General features: G+C 51.8%; 1 protein-coding gene across 1 annotated transcript in view; it reads left to right on the top strand.

The window, feature by feature from the left end:
• The window catches only part of TRAPPC9 (trafficking protein particle complex subunit 9), a 338,019-nt gene that overhangs the window by 70,239 nt on the left and 244,805 nt on the right, over positions 1 to 22,975 (top strand). Inside the window, exons 12-16 of the mRNA XM_033126534.1 lie at positions 3,825 to 3,910; positions 6,871 to 6,997; positions 7,742 to 7,874; positions 10,400 to 10,563; positions 17,758 to 17,910. Of these exons, the coding sequence (XP_032982425.1) occupies positions 3,825 to 3,910; positions 6,871 to 6,997; positions 7,742 to 7,874; positions 10,400 to 10,563; positions 17,758 to 17,910 (663 nt within the window). The remainder of the gene's footprint in view (positions 1 to 3,824; positions 3,911 to 6,870; positions 6,998 to 7,741; positions 7,875 to 10,399; positions 10,564 to 17,757; positions 17,911 to 22,975) is intronic.

The raw sequence follows: 22,975 nt of genomic DNA, 5'->3' as shown, positions 1-22,975 counted from the left end.
CGTGTGTTTCTCTGTGCTAACCCCCACCATCACGTCCCAGGCCCGGCCCACGCGTTTCCTCCCTCACAGCCGCCCCCCGGGCTTGTGTGTGCCACCACCGCTGTCCCTCCCTGCTGTCCCTTGCTGACAGCTGGCTGTGCAGCGGCCTCACTCTTCGCCAGCTACCTGCCTTGGGCCCCTCGCCAGACAGGAGCCTGCGTGTCACAGTGTCACAGCAGATGGACTGAGGGGCCATGTCAGATTGATAGGGCTGATTCCCTCCTGGGAGTTTCAGAGAAGATTTGCTTTGGAAACTCAGTGCTTTCTTCTTATTCTGTTTTCTTGATTTCTACTCTTAATTTCTGTACCCAAGTGTAGGAAGAAAGCCCCCTGACCTCATGTAGGTGTCCTGTTGCACTTACGCTGCCGCCCACAGCCTGGAGCTCCGATCTCGGGCTCTGCCTTGGGGACCATCCACCCCCACCCGTCTTTTCATTCACACCTCCTGCCTTTCTCTGTTTTGCTTCTCAGACTCAGCTGCACGCCGCTTTCTGTGCTTTGAATGTAACCTTCTTGTTCTGGGTCACGGCTTCCTGCTGTGTCCTCTGCCTGGGGCTCCTCCCTCTGCCTCAGTGGCTCACTTAACCATCCCCTCCTCCGAGAGGTCTCCTCTGACCCCTGCACCTAACAGGCTGCTCCTCCCATCTCCCTGGACCTTTGCTGCTGGGTTTCTCTGCAGAGGCTACTTTGTACGAATACTCTGTATCTGTTGCAGAGGCTTAACCGTTACCAGTGGTTCTCACAACCTCATGACCTTGCAGGCGTTCCATTCCCAGTTTACAGATGAGAAAATTAAGGATGGGCGAATCTGAGTTACCTGCCCTCGGATAGAGAGCTAGTACGTGGCAGGGCTCAGGCTCCAGTCCAGGTTCAATGACTCCAGGCCCAGGGGTTTTTTCTTTACAATGTGGTTCCTTATGACCGCGAGCAGCACCTGCTCGTCTGGCTGGAGGATAGATTCCGGGGGCGACGCAAGATTCTTCCTGCGGTACGATAGAAGCTTCAGCCAAAATGCAGTGATTTGTTGAATACCCATGGGCAAGGAAATGTAATTTATATTCTGTGGCTTCTAATATCTTTCTGGCAGTATACTCATCACTGAGGATCTGCCCAGAGGTTTGAGAATCACGTATCTTTAACCCGAAACTTCAATCTCCATAAATGAGTCTCTGTGTATAATTGGAGTTATCATCACAGCAGAGGGCAGAGGGTATAGGAGAAGCCCCGAGGGCAGTTTTTGAGACTGTTTTCCACTCTTCCTTGGAATAATGTGCCAGTCGTCCTGCCTGCATGTTGTTGGTGTCGTCGTCATCCAGGTTAAACTGTGCAAAGGTGGCACAGCACACGTCCTGAGCGTGAGCACGTGGGGTGAGGGGCTCCATGTAATTATGGAGGGACTTTGTGGCATGGCTGGGCTCAGTGCTGAGGTCCCAGCTGCCCCGAGACAGGCTGGAGTTGTCAGACTCCTTGGGCTACAGCAGCTGTTACTTCCCACCGGGCCACCTGGGACAAGTGGTCGTGCCTCCCTGGGCAGCAGCCATGCTGGCTGGCGCATGGGGACAGGAGAAGCTAACTTGGAGGCTTCTTCTGGGGGGCCAGTGAGAGAATGTTCCTGAAGTACTGGGTGTCCGTTTGGTAAGATACCAGGCAGCAGCTCCATGTGCCGGGCTGGATGCAGCGGGAAAGCAGGCTGCTTCCTGCCAGGGAGGTCCGCACGCGCGGCGGAAGACCAGCTGGTCACCACGAGCAGCGAGAGATGCTGTCAGCCCAGGGTGACCAGGCGCCGGGTGCGGAGCAGCAGAAAGTGGCAGGGCCTGCCGCGGACGGGCGTGTGATGGCCACCAGTGGCTGTGCCTTTCCTGCGTCTGGGACAGAACATCGAGGAGCGGCCTCCATTGTGTGCCTTGACTCACTCAGGGTTGGAAAGCAGTTATCTCCTCCTTTCCAGAAACAGCTATCCACGTAATCAGGGATTTATCTTGGTAGACCAGGACCATCTAAGTCTAAATGATTCCTTTCAGGACTCCAGGCAAATGGTTTTTGTAAATGATTTTTTTTTTGACCGTGACAGAGAAAACACACAGTTCGTCAGCCGTCAGGCACAGGCACGTGTTAAAACGAGTGACAGTTTCATCCTCTGTGGGGTGCTCACCACGCCGGCGCTGGCGGCTCACTAAACTCTGAAGGGCGGTGTGAGCATGTGCAGGCGGGTGACCTGTGTGAGCCTCCCCATGAGGTCCTCACAGCTGAGGGGGCGGGGAAGGGGAGGTGGGACCTGCGTTTCTGGAGCCAGTAGGGGGGAGCAGCCGAGTGAGAAGACCATGGGACGGGAGGCGCCTGTCTGTGTCTGAGGGAGCCTGCTGCCAAGGGTTTGCAAACACCGTGTCTTGTTGAAAGCCGAGGGGCTCTAGTCAGTGTCTCTTAGCATCCACTCTAGAAAAAGCCTGTTAACCACCCACGAGTGTCCGTCCTAGACACCACTTTGAGCTCAGACACCTGGGTGGAAGCCCGTGGCCAGGCTCTGTGATGCCTGGGTGTGGCTTACCTTGTTCGGACCTTGAGTACCTGCCTGTGACAGTGGAGGTGATAATACCTCGCTCGCCAGGTAAGGATGAGGCAGTGAGATAAGACAGCGGCTTTAAAGTGCCTCGCACCCAGCTCGTGCCCCACGCGTGTTCATTGAATCTGAGGCCCCGATTTGCCTCATGGAGTATCTTAAAGGGAAGAGGCAGCCATGGAAATGCGATGGGCGCTGTGTTGGTTGTCTTTTGCTTTGCATCAAGTCACTACAAACTTAGTGGCTTAAAACAAGGCAAATTAATTCTCTTACTGTTTCCGTGTCAGGAGTCCAGCACATGTTAGTTGAGTCCTTTGCTCAAGGCTCACAGGCTGAAGTCCAGGTGTCAGCTGGGGCTGTGTCCCTGGCTGGAGGCTGGACTGGGGAGATCTGTTTCCAGGCTCCCTCCGCTGGCCCGTCATTCATTTCCTTGCAATTGTGTGACTGACACCCCTGTTCTCTTGCTAGCTGTCAGCCAGGACTGCTCTCAGCCCCTAGAGGTCATTCTTGGGTCCTTGCCACATGGCGTCCTCCATAGGCCCTCCTGCTTTGAATCTTTTCCTTCAGGAAGGGTATGGTCCCTTTTAAGGGCTCACCTGATTAGACCAGGCCCACCCTTTTGATTAAATCAGTCGACTGATTGGAGACGTTCATCACATCACATCTCCCTTCACCTTTGTTGTGTAACAGGACCTCATCCTCATATTCACACTCGGGAGAGGATCACACAGGGGTGGGCATCTGGGGGGTCGTCTCAGGATTCTGCCTCCCGTGGGTGTTGAACTGCAGCTGACTTGGGAGTGGTCAGGGAGGAAAGCCACCAACTTCTCTCGGGAGGGGAGGGGGCATCAAGCTGTATGCCCCTTAAATTGACCACAGTGCCACCTTCCTAAGTGCCAGCCTCCCGGCCGTGACTTACGGCCCGGCACTGAGAACGGTACTTCTGGGTTGATTTTGGGTTTGTGAAGCCGCGTTTGGCCTGCGGGCCTGAAGCAGCCTGCTGAAGGTGCCGAGAGACATTAGTCACAGAGCGTCCAAGTGGCAGTGATGACTTGCTGTGTTTCAGAGAAAGCGAGCGGGAAAACCAGCTTTGAATCGTGTATCTCAAGATGACATTAATGCCCACTGCTTCCCTGGAAGAACAAATTGCCAGGCGAGTCATCAGACACCGTGTGAAACACACAAAATACCAACTAACGCAGGGATTCCCGTGTGTGTGTATTTCTAGATTTCCAGTGGGTCCAGGGGGACGTATGTGAAGTTCAGCTGATGGTTTATAACCCGATGCCGTTTGAACTGAGAGTTGAAAACATGGTAAGTATCACCAGTCATGTGACCCTTTGGGGCCAAACACCAGCTTACCATTAAAGTATGCTTTTTCCTTAGTGCTTGAGGCTTACGTCTTGTTCTGCATATCTGCTTTTGTATTGGTTTTGCCAGATTCTAAGCTTTTTGTGAGTGAAGTCACGCCTTGTCAATCCTGTGTGCTCAGTGCTTGGCCCTCGATAGGTGTTTGAATCCGTGAACAAAGACACACGCTGAGCTTAGCTGACTGGTTATAGGGTCTGAAATCATCACGCTGAGCTTCGCAGGTGACTGACATGGTTTACTTTGTTGCCACGAGAGGGTAAGGTGCTCCAGGCCCAAAGGAGGGAGAAGTGGGCTCTGCAGAGCAAGACGGCAGATGGGTGCGCAGTCAGGGGCTCGTCTCAGCTTCGAATCCCTGCGCTCTGGTTCTGTTTGTGCAGTGCGTGAAAGGGTCGCCCTGTAGAGGTGTCCGTGGGAGCTGCTCACCTGATTCCCTGTGGGGAGGGGAGTGGTCCTGGCTCTGCAAACTCATTCTAACGTTCACAGAGCAGAGCCGCCCCTGGGGGTCCCATCTCCCAGTCCTCTCTGCCTGGGAACGCACAGTCCTGCGTTGTAACTTCAGTGACGCGCAGAGGAGGCGTTTTCCTTTAGAGCTTTACGACTCATGTTCAGGGTCAGAGGTGGGCCCTGCATGCAGGTATCTGGCTGAGTGCCTGTGCCACGTGTCAGGCCGCAGGTGAGACACCAGGGGACCTGGTCCTTGCCGTAACTGTGGTCAGTGCTGTGGGGTGGGGGTGCACAGGCACCACGTGCAGAGTCAGTGAGATGACAGACGGCTCTGCTGAGGGTACAAGGGTGAGTCAGTTTGCCGGGCAGACGGGGAGTTACTTATGGTGACGCTTAGGCCTCCAGCATGCGGCCTAGCGTTCCAACGTCTGTTTGAGTTCTTAGAAACTCCGCTGCACATGAAGCCGACAGTTCTGGTAGCTCAGAGAACGGGCCTCGGAGGGCAAGGGTTTGCCTCCTCCTCCACGGGGAGCTTTGGCTGGGCCCTGGATCAGGCCTTTCCGTGACTTTCTGTCTCTCAGCCTAACCAGGGAATGGCAGCTGTTTAGAGACTCTTCCCCAAAGTGGTGGAAGCGTCATATGCCTGCTGCTTTTCCCTACATGTTTCTTGTTTTAAAAAATAGCTTTCATCTTTATTGGGTTGAAACATGAAATAATATGTGCTTTTTGTCAAAAATTAGGAAGCACAAAGGATAAAATAAAAATGACGACTAGGAGGGATAGCCGGCTGGCTCAGCTGGTTAGAGCGCGAGCTGTCAACAACAAGGTTGCCGGTTCAATTCCCTCATGGGATGGTGGCCTGCGCCCCCTGCAACTATAGATTGAAAACAACGACTTGACTTGGAGCTGATGGGCCCTGGAGAAACACACTGTTCCCCAATAAAATATTTTAAAAAAAATTACCTCTAGGAGATAGCCCACAAATCACGGTCAGGATTTTAAAAATTAAGTTATGAACTATTTCAAACATATTACATGTTCCAGGAATAACAAACACTCATATATCCACCATCCACATTTAGAAAACGTTAACAGTTGGCCATGTTTGCTTTAGCTATTTTAAAAACAAATTAAATGCGTATGTATTTTGCCTAGAGACAATCACCATTTAATTGCTTTCTGTTTCCACTCCTGCTCACTATGTCTGGTCTACACATAGTTACAACATTTCATGCTTTTGCTCGATGGGGACAGGTGTGCTCATTGCTGCTACAGTGTCTTTGCTTCTGGTGCTTTCTGCAGACAGAGTTAGGAAAAGTGTGCATGGGTATCCACATACCACAGAGGCCTGTACTTCCTTAGGAGCCTATGCCTACATCTGTGTACGTATGTATAGACACAGGCCCTATGCACAGTACAAAGACAGGTTTATAAATCCTGACTTCATACTGTCACCTCCAATTCTAATCCGTCTCCACAGGTTTCTTTCTTGCCTTCCTCCATTCCATAGCTGGGTCCTTTCTTCCAGTGTGAGAACTTGGGCTTACAGCATCAATGCGTTCTCATCTGCTCAGTCCTGTAGTTACATCTAAAACAGTTTGACCATAGCACTACAGCAAACGAATGCACTAGAAGGAGTCCGCAGTGACTTAGGCCTTCTTTAATTTACCTCAACCATGTTCTGCAGATTTCAGTGGGGGGAAATCTTATTTATTGTTCATTAGATTTATTCCAAGCTGGTTGATTTTTTTTTTAATCTCTTGTTAATGGTATTTTTTACATTTTATTTTCTAATTGTTTATTGCTAGATTACAGAAATACCTTTGCTTTTTTTTAATGCTGACTTTGTCACTTTGCTAAATGCACTTGTTCAAGTTTCATTGTAGATTCCATGGCATTTTCTATGTTCACAGTTTTGGTGTTTTTTTTTTTTTTTTAATGATTGTGTGCCTTTTACTTCCTTTTCTTGGCTTATTGCACTGGGGAGCACCTCTGTTACAGTGTTGGGAAGTCCTGAGTGCTGCCGTATTCGGTCTTGAGGCCAGGGGGTCTGTGTCATTCACTGTGAAGTCTGGTGCCCGGTACTTATTGAAATGGACTGAGGAGTCACAGATACACTGGAGAGATGTCAATAGATGATACATTTCCACATTTCATGGTTTTTTTTTTTGTTTACGTTCCCATTTGGTAAAACGCAAAACAAAACAAACATCAGAAAAACAGCAGTCGGGGCTAATATCAGGATGGACTGGTTCAGGCACCCACAGGGCTTTCCAGGGAAGGTTGTCTCGTGTTTGTCACGCTTTCAGCCTGTCTCCACAGTGCTCTGTGGGTTTGTATAAAAGCCGTTTCCTGCTGGCGGTCCTGCAGCTCTCCTGTTGCTGGCTGTTCCACGCTAATTGGGGACTGACCGTAAACTTGGGGTCTGTGCTTATTCGCATCGCTGTGCCTTGCTCTAGGGTCTCCTCGTGAGCGGAGTGGAGTTCGAGTCCCTCCCTGCGGCTCTGTCCCTTCCGGCTGAATCTGGTCTGTACCCGGTGACGCTCGTTGGGGTCCCCCAGACGACTGGCATGATCACCGTGAACGGTAAGGGCCATTTCTCTCTGACTCAGGTCCGGTAGGACGGCTGAGCTCTCGGCCTGCCTCACTGAGGAGTTTCACTGGTCAGCTGGCCTTCTAGTCCTCACCACTGGGAATTGTTTAATTTTGTTACACGGTGAATGATGTTTATAACAACCCGCTCAAAATTTCAAAAGACAGTTTAAAGCTTTGCTTAAATAATTTCAAGTGCTTACCCTGGAAAATTTGCGAATCTTAAATTATAGCACTGCCCACGTGCAGCAGGTTGACCATGTCACGTAGCAGGGACAATAACAATCATTGGCCCTCGAACTTTCATCTCGCAGCAGAAGATTTTGAATCATTTTTCAATAGTTAATTTACATTATATCCTGGAAAGGAGTACTAGCTCTCATTGTCACTTTAGGGCTGGATGAATTCGGAAAGCAACTTGGTAAAGGCATGAGGTATAATAAGTGGCACAGAGATTTCTAGTTTACAAAGACTCCTCCGTGCACATTCCGTTTGGACGCAGGCAGCCTTGTGAAGTGGGAATGCAGGTGCTGTTATCAGCTCCACTCCCTGGAGGAGGAGACCGCGGCCCTGCAGGGTTGAGTGCGGGAGTGTGGGTGGAACCAGCAGGTGACGGGGCCCGAATTCAGCTCAGGTCTTCCGAGAGGGACCCCGCATGCCCCCTTTTCATGCCTCAGGTGTGGGCCTGAGACCTGTGGTGGCTCCCAGCAGTGTGAAGATGCACCTCTTGCTTCCCAGGTTACCACACCACGGTCTTTGGTGTCTTCAGTGACTGTTTGCTGGACAACCTCCCAGGAGTGAAGACTGGTGGCTCCACAGTCGAAGTCATCCCGGCCCTGCCCAGACTGCAGATTGGCACGTCTCTGCCCAGGTCGGTGCACACACAGCAGGGGTCGCCTTTCTGACCAGAAATGGCACTTCAGAGCATTTTTGAGTATACTTCTTTTTATGGCGTCAAGCATCTGAGTTAATCTGTGATTTGTATGACCAGACCAGGGTGATGGCTTTCTCGCCGGTGACCATGAGGCATTATGCTTTGCTTACAGAGAACTGGGACAGAGTGTAAGTGTTTCTTACCAACATCAGAACGAAGCGTGAAATTAGCCTTTGGAATTATAACTTTTGTGAAAAACCATGAAGGTTTTAGGGAATTGAGGAAAACCTCTTTACCGGTATCTTTTTAAAAATAGTCTTTTTTGTAGCACAGAGAAGAAAGGGACATAAGTCTCGGGCGTCCCAGAGGCAATCGCTATTAATGCTCAGTGGGATTTCCTTCCCTTCCAGTGTTTATTCATCCTTTAAAAAATATGTACGTTTGACTAGTTGAGATTATACTGTGTTATGCGTAGTGTCACAGATTACTTTTTGCTTAACCATGTGACACAAGCTGAAGAATTATTATTTTAGTGGCTTCAAAAAGTACATCCTAAGGTATCTTAAAATCGCAGCGCCATTCATTCCTTGCTGTTGAAATGTGGGGTCATCTCAATGTTTGCTCTTGTGAATAATGCTCAATGTTGATCCTTGTGGCTGTTTTCATAAAATGTGTTTTCTGAAATGTGTTAAAAGCTCCCTCACCTATTTCACGAGCCCTTCTCAGTTGCCCGGCGCGCTGTGCTAGGCACTAAGGCTGTGAAAAGGAACCCACGAGCCCTAGTCCTTGCCTAGGAAGGTACAGTCACGTGGGAGAGATGCACAGGTGGTGGGATAATCCCAGTTCACTATTGTCAGGACCTGGGCTCACGGCAGATTCCTTCTGGGAGGTGACGTGAAGTGTGGTGTGAGAGGGGGTGCGGAGGATCCAGCCGTGGGAAATGGGGCGGCGGGAGGATTTTCTACCAAAGGGAGCAGCCTGTGAGAAACCCTGGAGGTGGGAGGAAGTGCTGTGTGATTGAGGAATAGGATGAAATGCAGAAAAAGATGAACTCAAAAGGATCAGAGAACTAACTGGAAGAGCCGACAGTATAAACCTTTTAGAATGAAACAGGAGAAAATTTCTGTGATCTTGGGTTAGGCAAAGAGTCCTTTGATAGGACATCAAAAGCAAGATCTTCTCTGAGAGTCTGGAAGCGGAGGCCACGGGAGGGCATGACCAGCGTGGTGAGCCTGGCGCGCTTAAACGGCTCTGCCCTTGGACAGCAGAGCTGTGAGCGCAGCACTGTCGGGAACGTCCTTTTCTGTCCTTTGCGCCAAATGATGTGGGGACATGAAGCTCTCTGTGGGGCATGGAAACAGGGCCGGGTCTGCCGCTGGCCCTTGGCGCAGTGACCAGGAGCAGAGCTGGGAAGAGCTGGTCAGCAGCGCGGCGACAGGGCACATGCCCCGTGCTGTGGCCGGAAACTGCTTAGTCCAGCTCGCAGCCCATTTCTGGTTCAGTGCAGTGTATGATGTTGGCTCACATACGTTTACACTAACGTGGCTTCCTGTGGAAGGCCCTCAGGCTAAGGAGGAAGGTGAACTCTTCCGATCCCAGGAAAAATGTCGACGCTTTCCCTTCCAGAGACCACCCCCCCTTTCTTTTTTTGTGGCCAGACTTCTCCCGAGCGCTGTGTAAGCATTTTAATGGCACTTGCCACATGTCTGTCTTTATAGCTGTCCAGCCTTTGTCCTCATGGGACCACCAGAAGTGTGTCCCCATGGTCACCACTGACCTTGCCCGGGAGTCGGCAGGTGTGCCGCCTGTGGGTTGCTGAGGGGAGGCTCAGGCTCATTAGCGTTCTGGATTCAGCGACAGTCAGGGGACCCACAGACGAGGGCTGTAGTGTGGGAGCCTCAGGACAGGTCAGGTGAGCTTCGGGGCCCAGGTAGCAAGGGGCCTCCCCTGACCAGCGCTGCGGACCTGGCCGCAGGGAGTCGTCTAACCCCAGGGCACCACTGTGTCACATTCGGCTTCGCAGGCATTGCTTGTCATTCTTACCTGTGACGTGGAGTCTGTTGTACTTTTCATTTCTCTCTTGTTCCAGTTCTCGTGGTATCAGTCGGAATGGTTCACTTAAGTTTTCTTCTTAAACCTATGAATTTTCCCAAGGTAATTCTGCGCATGAGGTTTTTCATTTTTCTGAGAGAGCAACACACTCACAGTTCATTTGAATTAACTCAATTTTTCATTTCGCTCTCACCGTAATCCAGTAAGTACGTAATTTTATGCTTCACACACACGAGAAACTAAGGCTGAGCGAGAGTGGTCATGCTTGTGACGCATCAGGGACCCAGGACTCGTCTGCGTGGAGAGAGCACTCGGCGCGGGGTGGCTCGTCCTTTTGATCTCCATGTTCACAGCCCAGGTCCCCGAGTCCCTGTTTCTGAAACGCCTAAGTGTGGTGATGTGAGTGATTCTAAACTGCCGTTGGTTTTCTTCTTTCATTGTGAAATCTGTGATTGTTACTGTTATTTTAGATCTGCACACTCACTGCAACCTCCCTCTGGTGACGAAATATCGACCAACGTGTCCGTCCAGCTTTACAACGGAGAAACTCAGCAACTTGTCATTAAATTGGAAAATATTGGAATGGAACCACTCGAGAAACTGGAAGTCACCTCCAAAATTCTCACCACCAAAGGTAGGAGCTTGAAGCAGGCTCAGCCCCGGCAGTGATGATCTTGGTGGGCAGAAGGGACCCTTTACAGAAGCCGGGTGCGAGACTCCAAGAGCTTGGGGGCCGTCCCAAAACTGGTGTGTGGATGATGCGTGAGGAACACACACAGGAGAGAGTGGAGGCCTCAGGAAGAGTTTTCTGGGGGGAGTGAATGAAGAGTAGCATTAGCAGGCTCAGACGCACGGCCGCCTGGGACCCCCCATCAACCGTCCAGTCGCTGTTTCCTAGGTGGGCCACCCTGAGAGCGGCTGCGCCCCACTCGCAGGCAGGTGCTGCTCCCCAGTCCCGAGGCACATGTAGCTTGGGGCCAGAAGACCTGTGTAGCAACTTGGCTTCCCCATCTGCTAGCTATTTGTCCTTTTTTTTTGCCTCAGTTTCCACCTGGGTAAATGGGGGTGGCAGTACTTACCGTGCACAGTTGTTCCTAGAGTTCAGTGAGGAAACATGTGGCAGAATACCTGGTCTGATTGAGCTTAGTGAGCGGCAGGAGGCGCAGACCCTCGGAGCCCTCCCACGTAGCGCGCGGGGTGGCCGTTTGCAGAACAGCGCTTCCCGGCGAGAACTTCGGCTTGTCGTTCTTTTTCAGTTCCCATCCCAAGCTGCTGTACATTTGCATGTGGGACTAAATGAATGGAAATAAAGCATCTGTTTCCAAAATGTGCAAAGGGGATGATTCCTGTCACTCACATCCTACAGCGCCCCTAAGCTGTCAGTATTAATAACTGGTCTGATATATGTGAGGAGCTGGGAAAAGGTCTCCGGCCGGGACTATGAGCCGGAGTGCCCTGTGGGGGGGGGCAGCAGAGACAGGGGGGGACTCCTTATGGGCAACGAGCAACGCCTCCTGCCGTGTGAGCAGTAGCGTGATGAAGCTCACTGACTTTAGCTTCTGTCAGGGTCTCTTAAGTGTCTACTCCATGCAACTTTTCCATGGAATTCAACGTCCCCTTCTCCGGGCTCCGTATGATTTTCTTTGTGCTTCTGTTAGCGTTATTCCATGTCTCAGTAGTACAGTAATAACAGCTTTTACTTTGTAGGGCCAGGTGAGTGGGACTTGAGGTAATTTTTTCTCATGAAATAATCACCACACCCCTAAGCGGTCTTTTGAGGGGTGGGGTGGCCTGTGTCTTTCTTTGCTGCGTCCCCAGCGCCTGAGAACTAAGACCAGCGCTCGTCACATGGTGGGCGCTCAGTACGACAGCACGAGTCCCGCCGTGGAGGGTTGTCAGGAAGCTGGCGTGTTACTGCGCAGCCTGGCAGCGCCCACTCCCGTGCTCAGCTCACGCTTGCTTTAAGATTGCGGAGCGTTCGAGGTGCAGCCCCTCTGTAGCCTTGGCCAGGCGGGAGGCCTGCCTGCGTCCCCCCACCCCCTTTTCCTTTTCCTGTTCCTGACTCCTGGAAGCACCCAGGGTCCTGTCGGGCCTCACAGGTCTCTGGGCACGTCCTCACTCCCCTCGGAATGAACCCCCTTTTCTTCATGAAAAGAAATGTTTCTTGTGTTGTTTTTTTCCTCCATCCTCCTTGCTTCCCTGTCTTGTTTTCATCCCTAGTCTTACAAACTCCTTTTTAGAATCCTTTTCCATTTTAAGTACACGGTAAGGATCAGTGATATTAAGAGTCAAACAGACCTCTGGGGGCCCTCTCAGGCGTCTAAACTGTCCTGTAGGCTCTTTGGGGTGAGTGTGTCCCTATGGTCACAAGCCCCCGACGTGGCGATGAGCGTTTCTAATCCACCCGTCAAGATGTCACGCAGTCATTCTAATGACAGTCGTTTGTCAGCATGTCTTTATTTGTAGGAGGTTAAAGATGCAAACTTCCGCCTTTCCTTAAATAATCACAGATTTCATTGTAATTAAGCCCAAATGAAGATGAATTTATTGTACTTGCTTTTGAACAAATCTTCTGAGAAATCTGTGAGTCTGCACTATGCGCACACACAGGTGCACACGCCCACCCCTTCTTTATTCTGGTTTCAGTTTTGGTCAAAAGCGATGACTCCATGTGGGTGTAATTAAAAATTCCTGAGTGTGGGCCTGGAGGTGAGATTCTCGTGAACGGTGTGGCGCAGCGTCTGCGATTAGAAGCAGGTGTGAACGGTGCTCCTCCCTGGAAGGCCGGCAGCGGTGCCACCTCCCGTTTCACTGTCGATGGAAGGTGGCCAGCGCCACCCGAGGGCACGCCACGGAACTCGGGCATTAAAGTCGTGGCTGTTCTTTCCAAAACTAAACTCCACGGGGGCGTAAATCAGTGACGGGCTCAACTACTGACGTAAGTTAATCGTGTTATTCCTGACAGCAGGTCATTGTGTAGGGTTTCGAAAAGTCCGTCGGGCATTCCATGTTGTGCAAGCGATGAAGGGAGGAAACAGGCCGCCTGTGAGGCGTAAATGTATTAAATCTGGTGGTGGCGCTTTCCATACTATGGCAGCCATGGAAAAGTCTCTGGGCGCTGTGGACACGTCTGTCCCTGCGCAGACAGAAGTGCCGTGGTCACTTGGCAGCGGGGGTGCTCCCTGTGAGAGGATTTGCCTGGGGTTTGAATGGGTCTCTGTTAAGCCACGGAACTTAATACAGAAATAAGCATGCAGTTCGAGATCCTTCCACGGGCTTGGGAATAGTCAGATTCTGCGTACGGGACTGTGAATGTTAGTTAGTGGCCTTCTCTTGTGGGTGGGGACACCGTTTGGGGTGGCCATTTTCAAGTCTCCCCGTGAGCTGTGTTGTCTGCCTGGGTGTTCAGCGGCAGTCCCTCTCCGGTTCTTTTTTTTTTTTTAAGATTTTATTGGGGAAGGGGAACAGGACTTTATTAGGGAACAGTGTGTACTTCTAGGCATTTTTTCCAAGTCAAGTTGTTGTCCTTTCAGTCTTAGTTGTGGAGGGCACAGCTCAGCTCCAGGTCCAGTTGTTAGTTGCAGGGGGCGCAGCCCACCATCCCTTGGAGGAGTCGAACCGGCAACCTTGTGGTTGAGAGGACGCGCTCCAACCAACTGAGCCATCCGGGAGGCAGCTCAGCTCAAGGTGCTGTGTTCAATCTTAGTTGCAGGGGGTGGGGCCCACCATCCCTTGCGGGACTGAAGGAGTTGAACCGGCAACCTTGTGGTTGAGAGCCCACTAGCCCACGTGGGAATCGAACCGGCAGCCTTCGGAGTTAGGAGCATGGAGCTCTAACCGCCTGAGCCACCGGGCCAGCCCCCCTCTCCGGTTCTTGCTCCCAGGTCCTTGCTCCTGTGGTCAGTTCCCTCTGCCAGTGGGGGGTGTGGTGCGGCCTCTTCTTAGCCACTGCTCCTCCCTCAGCCATTGCCCCTCCCTGCTCTGTGTGTTGTCAGCCACATGACTGCCCCAAGCTGGCCGTCTGGCTGTGTAAGGCTTGGTGCTGTCACCTGGGTGCTCCCCGGTCCCAGTGCCCTTCGCGTGGTCATTCGAGAGCAAGCAGGGGCAGCTGGGGTGCGCCCAGCACCGTGCCAGCACATGGTGGGTGAGGGACCCCCGGACTTCCTCCCGTGCTCTGCATCTGGTCTGCGGGTTCCGGGAACCGGACCCCAGGATCCTCATGGCCGACTGAACAACAAATGCGTGCCCTGCTCGGGTAGGACGTTGCCTCTGTCCAAACTGCCTGAGAGGCTCTTTCTGCGCAGTTCAGAAACCATCTCAGCTTCCTCCTCGTTCTCAGTTTTTCCTGGAATGGTGAAATTTAACAACGACTGAGGGTGTGCCTGCATTTAAACTAGCAGATCAGAGCAAGGGCCCGCAAAGGAGTCAGCATAAGCCCCGCTCAACACACACGGAAGGAAGCAGACGTGCGGGGAGGCAGGGGCAGCGGGGGCAGCGGGGGCAGCGTTGCCAGTTCTGAGCACCGGAGGGGACCAGTCATAAGCTGGCCCATGTGCCAGAAGGGTTGCAGTAAAGTCACCTGCCCTGCTGAGTTTTTGGACTTTTTGTTTTTTTTGGCCTGATCTGTTTCTGAAGTGCTGTGCTATTTTTATGTAATTCTTTTTTCTTCTTCTTCTTCTTTATAGCAGCAATGCAGAGCAAAGTTTTAAAAGTATATCTTGTGGAAAATGGTTTCCTACTTCTGAACATTGTCAAAGAGTGGGGTGTCTTGGGGAGCAGGGAAAAAAGGACTCAGTTCTTTAGTCTCTCCTTCCGTTTTTGTGCCCAGTCCCACTTGCACGTTTGGGCGTGGATGGGGGTCTAGAGGGGCTGAGAGTGAGCTGCTGTGGCTGGTACTCGGCTCGTGGGGCGGCGGGAAGGTAGGAAGCCCTCGGGATCAGGCCAGCCTCAGCCCCTCCCGCCCTCCCTCCCTTCCTTCCTCAATTGTAAACTTAGTTGTGGTTCAGATTACGTTCTTTGGAGTGAGATACACAGGGTCTGAATGCTGACTTTGCCACGTATGGTTGGATGACTTGGGCCGTGACACGCGCTCCTGTGACTTGGGCTGTGGCACACACTCCTGCGACAGTGTGTCCCCGTAATGGGAGAGTACTGTGCAGTCTGGTTGTTGGCACACACGCTCAGCCTTGCCATGGTGCTGGCCGGTGGGCACATGCTCCGTCACTGTCCCTTCCCACCACCGGTTCCCCTGCTTGCTCATCTGTCCTTCTGTCCACCGTTTGTTTATCCTTCTGCTCGACTCTTCAACAAGCCTTTGCTGAGCACCTCCTATGTGTCGGGCGGGGAGGGGGACACTGGCAGAACCAGCTCCACGTTCCTGCCTTCTGGGGCGCAGCACGTGCTCCCACAGTCTCTGTCCGCTGGCCCTGTTTGGACACACTTGCATGGATTCAGAACTTTGCAGACTCTCAGGTGTCCCATTTGTGTCCCAGATTCTCTCCGTCACTCACAGATCAGTCCACCTGCCGCCTCTTGAACGCTCTCCACCCCTTCACGTCCTCCTGCCGCTGCTGCTAAACACTGACTGCCCCGCTATCCTCCGTTCCAGCCACACTCATTTCACTTGGATCCGTGTTGCTCAACAAGCAGAGATTTCTGTCACGTTACGTAGCAGGCACCGTCAGGCACATAAATCACACGTGGAGCCTGTTCTGACAAACTCACGCTTAGTGGGTGTCAGGCATGTTCGTGGAATCGAACGGAATTCCCACGGCGCACCCTGTATTGTTTCTGCTGCCTTTGAGTCACCGCAGTGAATGGACTTCCTGCGTGTCCCCTAGGAAGACACTGAAATTCCTGAGTGGTGGGGATCCGTTCAGCTTGATGACCTGTACACATGGTCGTGCTGGCTTTTCTGTACAGCCCAGCACTTTACACAGTTCCGGGGTCAGCCCGGAGAAGGTCCCCAGACAGGCTTGTCTTTTTATTTTATTTTAATTAATTAATTAATTAATTAATTATTTCCCCCTTCTCCCTCCTCCCTCCCCACTCCGGTTCCAGCCGTTGTTTCTCAGTCTAGTTGTGTAGGACGCAGCTCCCTGGCCCATGCTGGTGTTATGAGCCTGAACCGAGATACAAGCGTGAGCTGGTAACATGTGCGCACGCATGAGTGTGTGTGTGTGTGTGTGTGCGTGTTTACAAAATGGGGATAGATGCTCACTGTACAAAATTCAGAAAACACGAAACAATTTGAAATGACCCGTGACCCCACTACTCCAAGACAGCCAATATTAGCATATAGGTAGGTGTGCTTTCCTCTTGTTTTCTACGTGCGTATTTTTATGTAGTTGAAATTATATTGTCCGTTCAGTGTGTAGTCTGCTTTTTTCACGTCACTTATTCCCATCTGTTCTACATCTAAATCTGAGATGACGCCTTGGAATGATTTGTCTGCTCTGCATCCCACGCTTACCGAGTGCTTTCCGAGGGCCAGGGCCGTGAGTCACCGAGTGGGGAGGGGTGTGGACGGTTCCAGCAGCCCGCACCGCGCTACGCACGCCACAGGGATTGTTTGCTTCTCATGCAGCCCTGGTGTAGGGGGCTCTGATTACCCAGGCAGGGTTAGGAAATTGGGGGCAGAGGAGTAGCAGGTTACGTGCATATTCCAAGTACTTCACTTCCCATGCATTCGTTTTATAGATGTGTAAACTGAGGCACAGGATGTTTGGTAACTTACCTCAGAATACTCAGCTAGAGCCAGGATTTGAACCCAGGCAGTTTTCTCCTAAAGCCGGTATCTGAGCCAGCACTGTACCTTGCCTTGCGAGGTGGTCATGAGCTTCCAAGGCAGGCTCTAGTCCCTGCCTTCCGATTGATGGGTGGACAAGTGAGCCACTCGACACGAGGGGTGATGTCCTAACAGAGGTGTGCGCACCAGAGCCGAGGAGCAAGGTGGGATGGGAAAGGCATCACGTGGAAGGAACCTGGGAGCTGGGCTCAAGGATGAGTCGGACGCAGTTCACTCTGCAGGGCAGTGGGCCAGGCATTCTGGGCAGAGGGAGCAGCGTGTGTGGTTGGGTAACTGGGGCACTGGGGTCCAGGTGGGGAAGGGGAGGAGGAGCGGGCGAGGGTTGAGACAGACTGCTCTTCCCAGGGCCCCTGCTGGTTCAGCTGGAGATGCTCCCGGGAGCCCTCCCCTAGTCCCATTCCACCCACGGGAAAGGATCTGAATGAATGGCTGGCTGCTGGTGGCTGTGTTTCGGAAATGGCCTGATGGCATCTTGGGGAGGGGAGGCCTTTGCAGGGCCAGGGCGTCTTAGCCGGTGTAGGCATTTCATAGAAGGGCTGCCCACCACTGCATTAGCAGATGGGCAGGCCGTTGAAAGACATCGGCGTACTTCAGTCTTCCTGTGGCTTTGGGACCTGGCTTTCCAGCATGCAGGGCCTGACTGGTTTTCTCCTACATGTGAATCTGTTTCTCTTTAAGGTGATAGAAAGGATTGGTTGTAGAGGAATGGCGGTTGAACTCTGAATTTGTAAGAGCAAAGAGGCAATGGCTTTGTCAGTGAGAGGAAGCTGCGTGGTGGTTACGAAGGTGACTGGGCTCCCAGCTGGGTGGCCTGCCTCCTCTGTGCCTCGCTCACAGAGTGGTGATGGCCTGGCAACACCAGGATTCTGGAATTGCCTTGGTGCCGTGATCTGCCACATTGGAAATGGCTGGCGTTTTTCTTTGCTTTTTGTGAATGCGTTTGAACTTTCTAGGGGTTTTGGTGAGTCTCATATTCGCTCAGTTCTGTCATCATCATCACCATTATTGTTGTCATTGCAGAAAAGTTGTACGGCGACTTCTTGAGCTGGAAACTAGAGGAAACCCTTGCCCAGTTTCCTCTGCAACCTGGAAAGGTGGCCACTTTCACCGTCAACATCAAGGTGAAGCTGGAGTTCTCCTGCCAGGAGAACGTCCTCCAAGACCTCAGTGACGGTAAGCTCCCCCTGTTTTAACTTGCCCGTGTGGTCCCCAGCTGCATGGCAGCAGTCACCGTGCCTGCTGTTCTCTCTTTGCGCCTTGCTTGCCATTCATTAAGCCAAGCTGCCCGAGACCTCTCCCCGGTCCTTAGTTAACCAAGTGAGTTACTGTGTGTATCTGAAAGTAATAAATGTGCTTCTTAGTTAAACGATTTCTTAATTCACATTCTTTCCTATTTTTATGCTCTGCCAGGAGGTCATTCTGAATTGGTGGAATGTGGGAATGACTGCATTTTTTCAAGTATGTAACTGCTGAGAACTAATTAGCTGGGATGATAAAGTTCTTCAAAGTCTGGTGATTTCTCTAAGATGGAGCCTGTTTATACTTAGGAATAGCTGATTAGGGATAAGATTTCATGGATTAATTATTTCAAACTACGAAGCGTGCATCCATTCATTCATTTGGAGGCATTGTGGGGTGTATTCGTTTGCTCAGGCTGCCGTAACACAAGGCCACAGACGACGTGGCCATACAATGGACATTTATTTCTCACAGGTCTGGAGGCTGGAGAAGGGGGCTAGTGTGGTTGGTTGGATTCCGGTGAGGACACTTCTCCTGGCTTCAGACAGCTGCCCGACCTCCCCGTGTCCCCACGTGGCAGAAAGAGAGAGCCGTGGTGTCTCTCATATGGACACCAACCCTGTTGGGTTGGGGCCCCACCCTGAGGACCCCATTTAACCTTTCTCACCTCCTCATAGGCCCCTTCTCCAAATATAGTCGCGTGGCGGTGGGGGTGGGGGGGTTAGGGCCTCAACAGAGACCGTTTGGGGCACATTCAGACAAAGAGTATTACTGGGGACAGTCAGCGGGTTCTGTCACTAGAACTCACGGGCTGTGTAACTTTGGGTGAGTGACTTTGACCGCTCTGTGCCATAACCTCCTGATTTATAGCGTGCTAATACTGTCCATTTCTGGGCTTATGGTGAGTGCTGGCGCTTCAGCGGGGATACCGTAAAGGTCAACCGTGTTCGTTATAACCCCTCCCACTGCTCATCTGTAACGTTACAAGACGTTTAATCACCTCTCGTTATGAGATAAGCACTCAGCTAGGCTCTTGGAAAGTGGAGATGAGTAACGGTCTGTCACCTGGAGAACAATAGTAATGCCAGCTAACACCTAAGAGGTTTACAGAAATCACCTCGCGTCATCCTCCCAGTAACCCTCTGAAGTAGTGCTATTGATAGCTCCATTTTACAGATGAGAACATCAAGGCACAGAGCGGTTGAATAATTTTTCTAGAGTCACACAGCTAGGAACTGGTGGAACTGGGCTATGAACCCAGGCAGCCTGACTCTAGAGTCTGTCCTCGTAATCGTTCCATAGCCCCGTGTTGCCCAGAGGGTCAGCCAGAAAAATAAATGTGATTAGAACACCGGCAACTCAGAGACGTGAGGAGACGCAGCCCACTTTATCCGGTAGGGTCCAGTAGGGGCTCCCAGAGAGGATGTGTGACTTGCACCTGAGCCAGGAAGTTTCCTAGTTGAGGCGGAAGAGTGGGCTCCACAGGCCTTCCCAGGGAGCGCGGCCCAGTGGCCCAGAGGCCTGACCCGCAGTCAAGCAGTAGGTTTACCTCCAGAGACTGATGTCTCTGTCTGGGGACTAGATTCTATCCCCAGCCAGTCTCCCTCAGCCTTTCCCAGGTGCTTAGGAAATGATCCTGTCACGTGGAACTTGAGAGACTACGTATGGGTTTTGTTTTCCGCTGACGGGCGTCACGGTCCTCATGCGTCCCCTGCCCGAGGAGTCTCCAGCCCCCCTGGCCACCTTGTCCAGGAGCGTGCCCAGGCCAGCCTGCCCCGGGCCTTTGCACTTGCAGTTCTCTTCCTTAGGTTGCTGCTCCTCCACAATTCCACAAGACTCACACCTGATTTAGATCTCAGCTCAGGTGTCTGCCCGGTCGAGAGGCCACCCCTGACGACGTCAGCTACGGGAGCACCTTCCCTCCCCTGTTATTACTTGGTCTCCTTATCATTACTTGCACTTGCTGCTGGAAGTAACTTGTTTGGGGTTTTCCTGCCTGCGTCCGTCTGTTAGATGCTAAGTTTCATGGGGACAAGGCCTCCGTCGGTCTCACTCAGGCCTGTATTTACGATCTCTAGGCCCGATGGAGGAAGGGCAGCTGTGCGTTTGCAGCGTGGGTGAGTGAGTGGGCGCCGCTCCTGCCCTCGGGGTGGGGGCTCCACCCTCACGGCCTCCTCTGAACTTAACTTCTCGGGGGTTAGGGCTTCAACGTATGAAGTTTAGGGGACACACACATTCGGTCCATGACGCGCTTCTTAAGATTTGTTCTGTATGCTCCGTAGTGCTTAACCATCGCACGGTTCCTTGTATAATACTGATAATTATAAAATTTATATTATTAACAAAGGTAGGAAAACGAGTTTACTGTTGGACACATGAGGAACTAATGATTATTCCTGGCCTTAAAAAATATCAGAGGACGTGGACTTTTTTTTCTGTTTGTAAACTGCTTTATACGACTGGCCTGCATTTTTCTAGAGGTAGATGGAGGGTTACAGGCGGAGATTCTGACTTTTATTCCCATGAAGGGAGTTCGGTAGGATAAATGGTGCTGACATCTGTCCAGAAAATGCTTGATTAACTCTTATCCCAGGGGTGTGTCTTGGAGGTAGACTTCCAGGTGTGGTATGTGAGGGAAAGGTGACCGTGACCTCTGCTGCGGGCGCTCTGTGGCATGTCATTCCTGAGAAATAGAATGGAAAGCCTCAAGGCGGAAACCTTAGCTTTCATCGTTTGTTTGTTTTGGTGGCTATTTGTGTGTTCAATGCGGACTTTTATTTTATTTTTTTTAATGTTCTTGTTTGCCTGCCTTTTCTTACAGAGCCCTGGAGCAGTGTCTCTGCCCTTCTAAGCTGGAAGTATAATTCCAGCTTGGGGTTTGTAGTCTGGAATTACCTTCTTCTATCTTTAAAACGAAAACCAAATCAAAACGAGCTAGAATTATGATTACCAAGTGGTTAGTGAATGTAAGGCTGGCCTCATTTCCGGTCACGTGGACGCACCACGTACGTGCAACCTAACAGTTCTAAGTAGATGCCCTCTTTATTGAGTACGGCTCATAGATGCTCTGGCTGGTTGTTTATGTAGCAAACTGTAGAATTCGAGACACAGACTCCTCATTCCACAGCCGGGGCTAGTTTCACAGTGGAGACTGGACACTCAGGCTCACAGGGACCCTCACGGCGTTTGGCCCGTCGGTGAGGCGTTGTCATGTGTAGTCCAGTCTGAGGGATCGGAGGGGAGGCCATAGGTTTGCCTTTATTCAGGGACAGCTGTGCTCTCAGTGTCAGGGGCTGCTTTGTGGCCTCTTGGAACCGGGAGGTGACCCTTGTGTGGCTGTCCATCGGACGGTTTCAGGAACCTCCAGCTGTGGACCACTTGTGGGCCCAACTTGCTTTCAGGCATGGTCTCACATGAACTAGGGTTACTGACATTCGGTGCCACTTTAAAACCTACATACAGCTGTCATGCAAACCGGGAGACCGCATTCAGTGTAGACAGATGGAAGACGATTAATACTGACTGCGCTTTGTCAGATACACCTGTCGGTTCTGGGCTGACCACTTTATTTTTGTTGTTTCCGTTTCATGTTCCCAACAGCTCTGTAAAAGTAGATGATTTTACACAACGATTCCCATTTTGTAATGACAGGTAGGGACTGTTCTGAATTAAAGGAGATCGAAGAGATAGAACAATCAAATGCTACATGCAATCCTGACAGGTAGCCTGGATTTAAAAAAGACTCGAAGGACATGTCGGGCCCTCGGTGTTCTGATGTGGCCAGAGAGCAGGGGGCTCTGTAGCGTCATCCATCCACACAGCTCGGGCACGGCTGCCCCGTCAAACGCTCTCACTTTCCCCCGAGGAAGAAACCCTGGGGGAAGGTCTCCCTTGGCCCTGGGCTGGCCACCGTGGGGGAGTGGTGACGCTGGTGAAGTCATGCTGCTTCTCTTACCCTCTCCAGTGTGGCCAGCCCGGGATACTTTTGCTCCAGCTGTGTGCTGGCACTTCTCTCCCAGAGAAGGGTCTTCTAGTCCTGTATTTGTTTTTCTGGCCACCCCCACCCGCCCAGGTGAGGTGAGAGGCTGGGGGTCACTCTGGATTTCTTTTCCTCTCACTGCTGAGGTTCCCCCAGTTCATCACTAAGTCCTGTCTGTCCTTTCTCCTGAATGTCCGTTCCGTCTCCCCTTCCGCTTGGCACACACTCAAAGCATCTTCCGTTTGAACCACCACAAATGGGAGCCTGGTAACTCCTCCCCCGTCACTGGCCTAGCTGCCTGGGATCCATTTTCTATTAGGTGTTTGGTTTTTTTTCCTCAGAAACAAATATGCTTCTCACTCTGGCGTAGAAGGCCCTCTAGTATCTGGTCCCCACCTCCCCCCCTTTTTTCTTGCGTCCCCCTTGGTGCTGTCATCCTTGGGCCGTTCTGAAATCTTGAGTTGTTTCCCAGTTGCTGCCTTTGTGCATTTTCACACCCTTTTCTCCACCTGGAATGTCTCCCCGTCCTGTGTCTGCTGACCCCCACTTTGGTCATTCCTCTTTCAGCCCGAAGACCCCTCCCTATGTGTTCCCAAGGCCCGTGTGTTACCTTGGCAGCTTTGAACACCACTACTACGTTTCCCCCGCTGCTTTACTTTACGGTCTCTGTTCCCAGTACAGGCCGACCTCATTTTATGGTGCTTCACTTTATTGCTCTCCACAACAGTTGTGCTTTTAACACACGGAGAGCAAGACCCTCCACCTGCAAAAAGATGAGGACTTGCTTCGTTGTGAGACTCGTTTTATTGCAGTCGTCTGGGATTGAACCCATGACGTCTCCAGGGTGTGCCCGTCCCAGCACAGGGCCTGGCCCAGAGAAGACGCTCAGCAAATGTTTCCTGAGTGAGGGATGGAAGGCGTGTCGCGAAGCCACACTGAGTGGTCCTGACCTGCATTCTGGGGAGGGGTGCTGCTGGGCCCGCCTGAGGGTGAGCGCCACCCCAGCAGGGAGGGAGGGAG

Source organism: Rhinolophus ferrumequinum, chromosome 14 (assembly GCF_004115265.2).
Source record: "Rhinolophus ferrumequinum isolate MPI-CBG mRhiFer1 chromosome 14, mRhiFer1_v1.p, whole genome shotgun sequence".
Taxonomy (NCBI): Eukaryota; Metazoa; Chordata; class Mammalia; order Chiroptera; family Rhinolophidae; genus Rhinolophus; species Rhinolophus ferrumequinum.
This window is presented reverse-complemented; position numbering and strand designations above follow the sequence as displayed.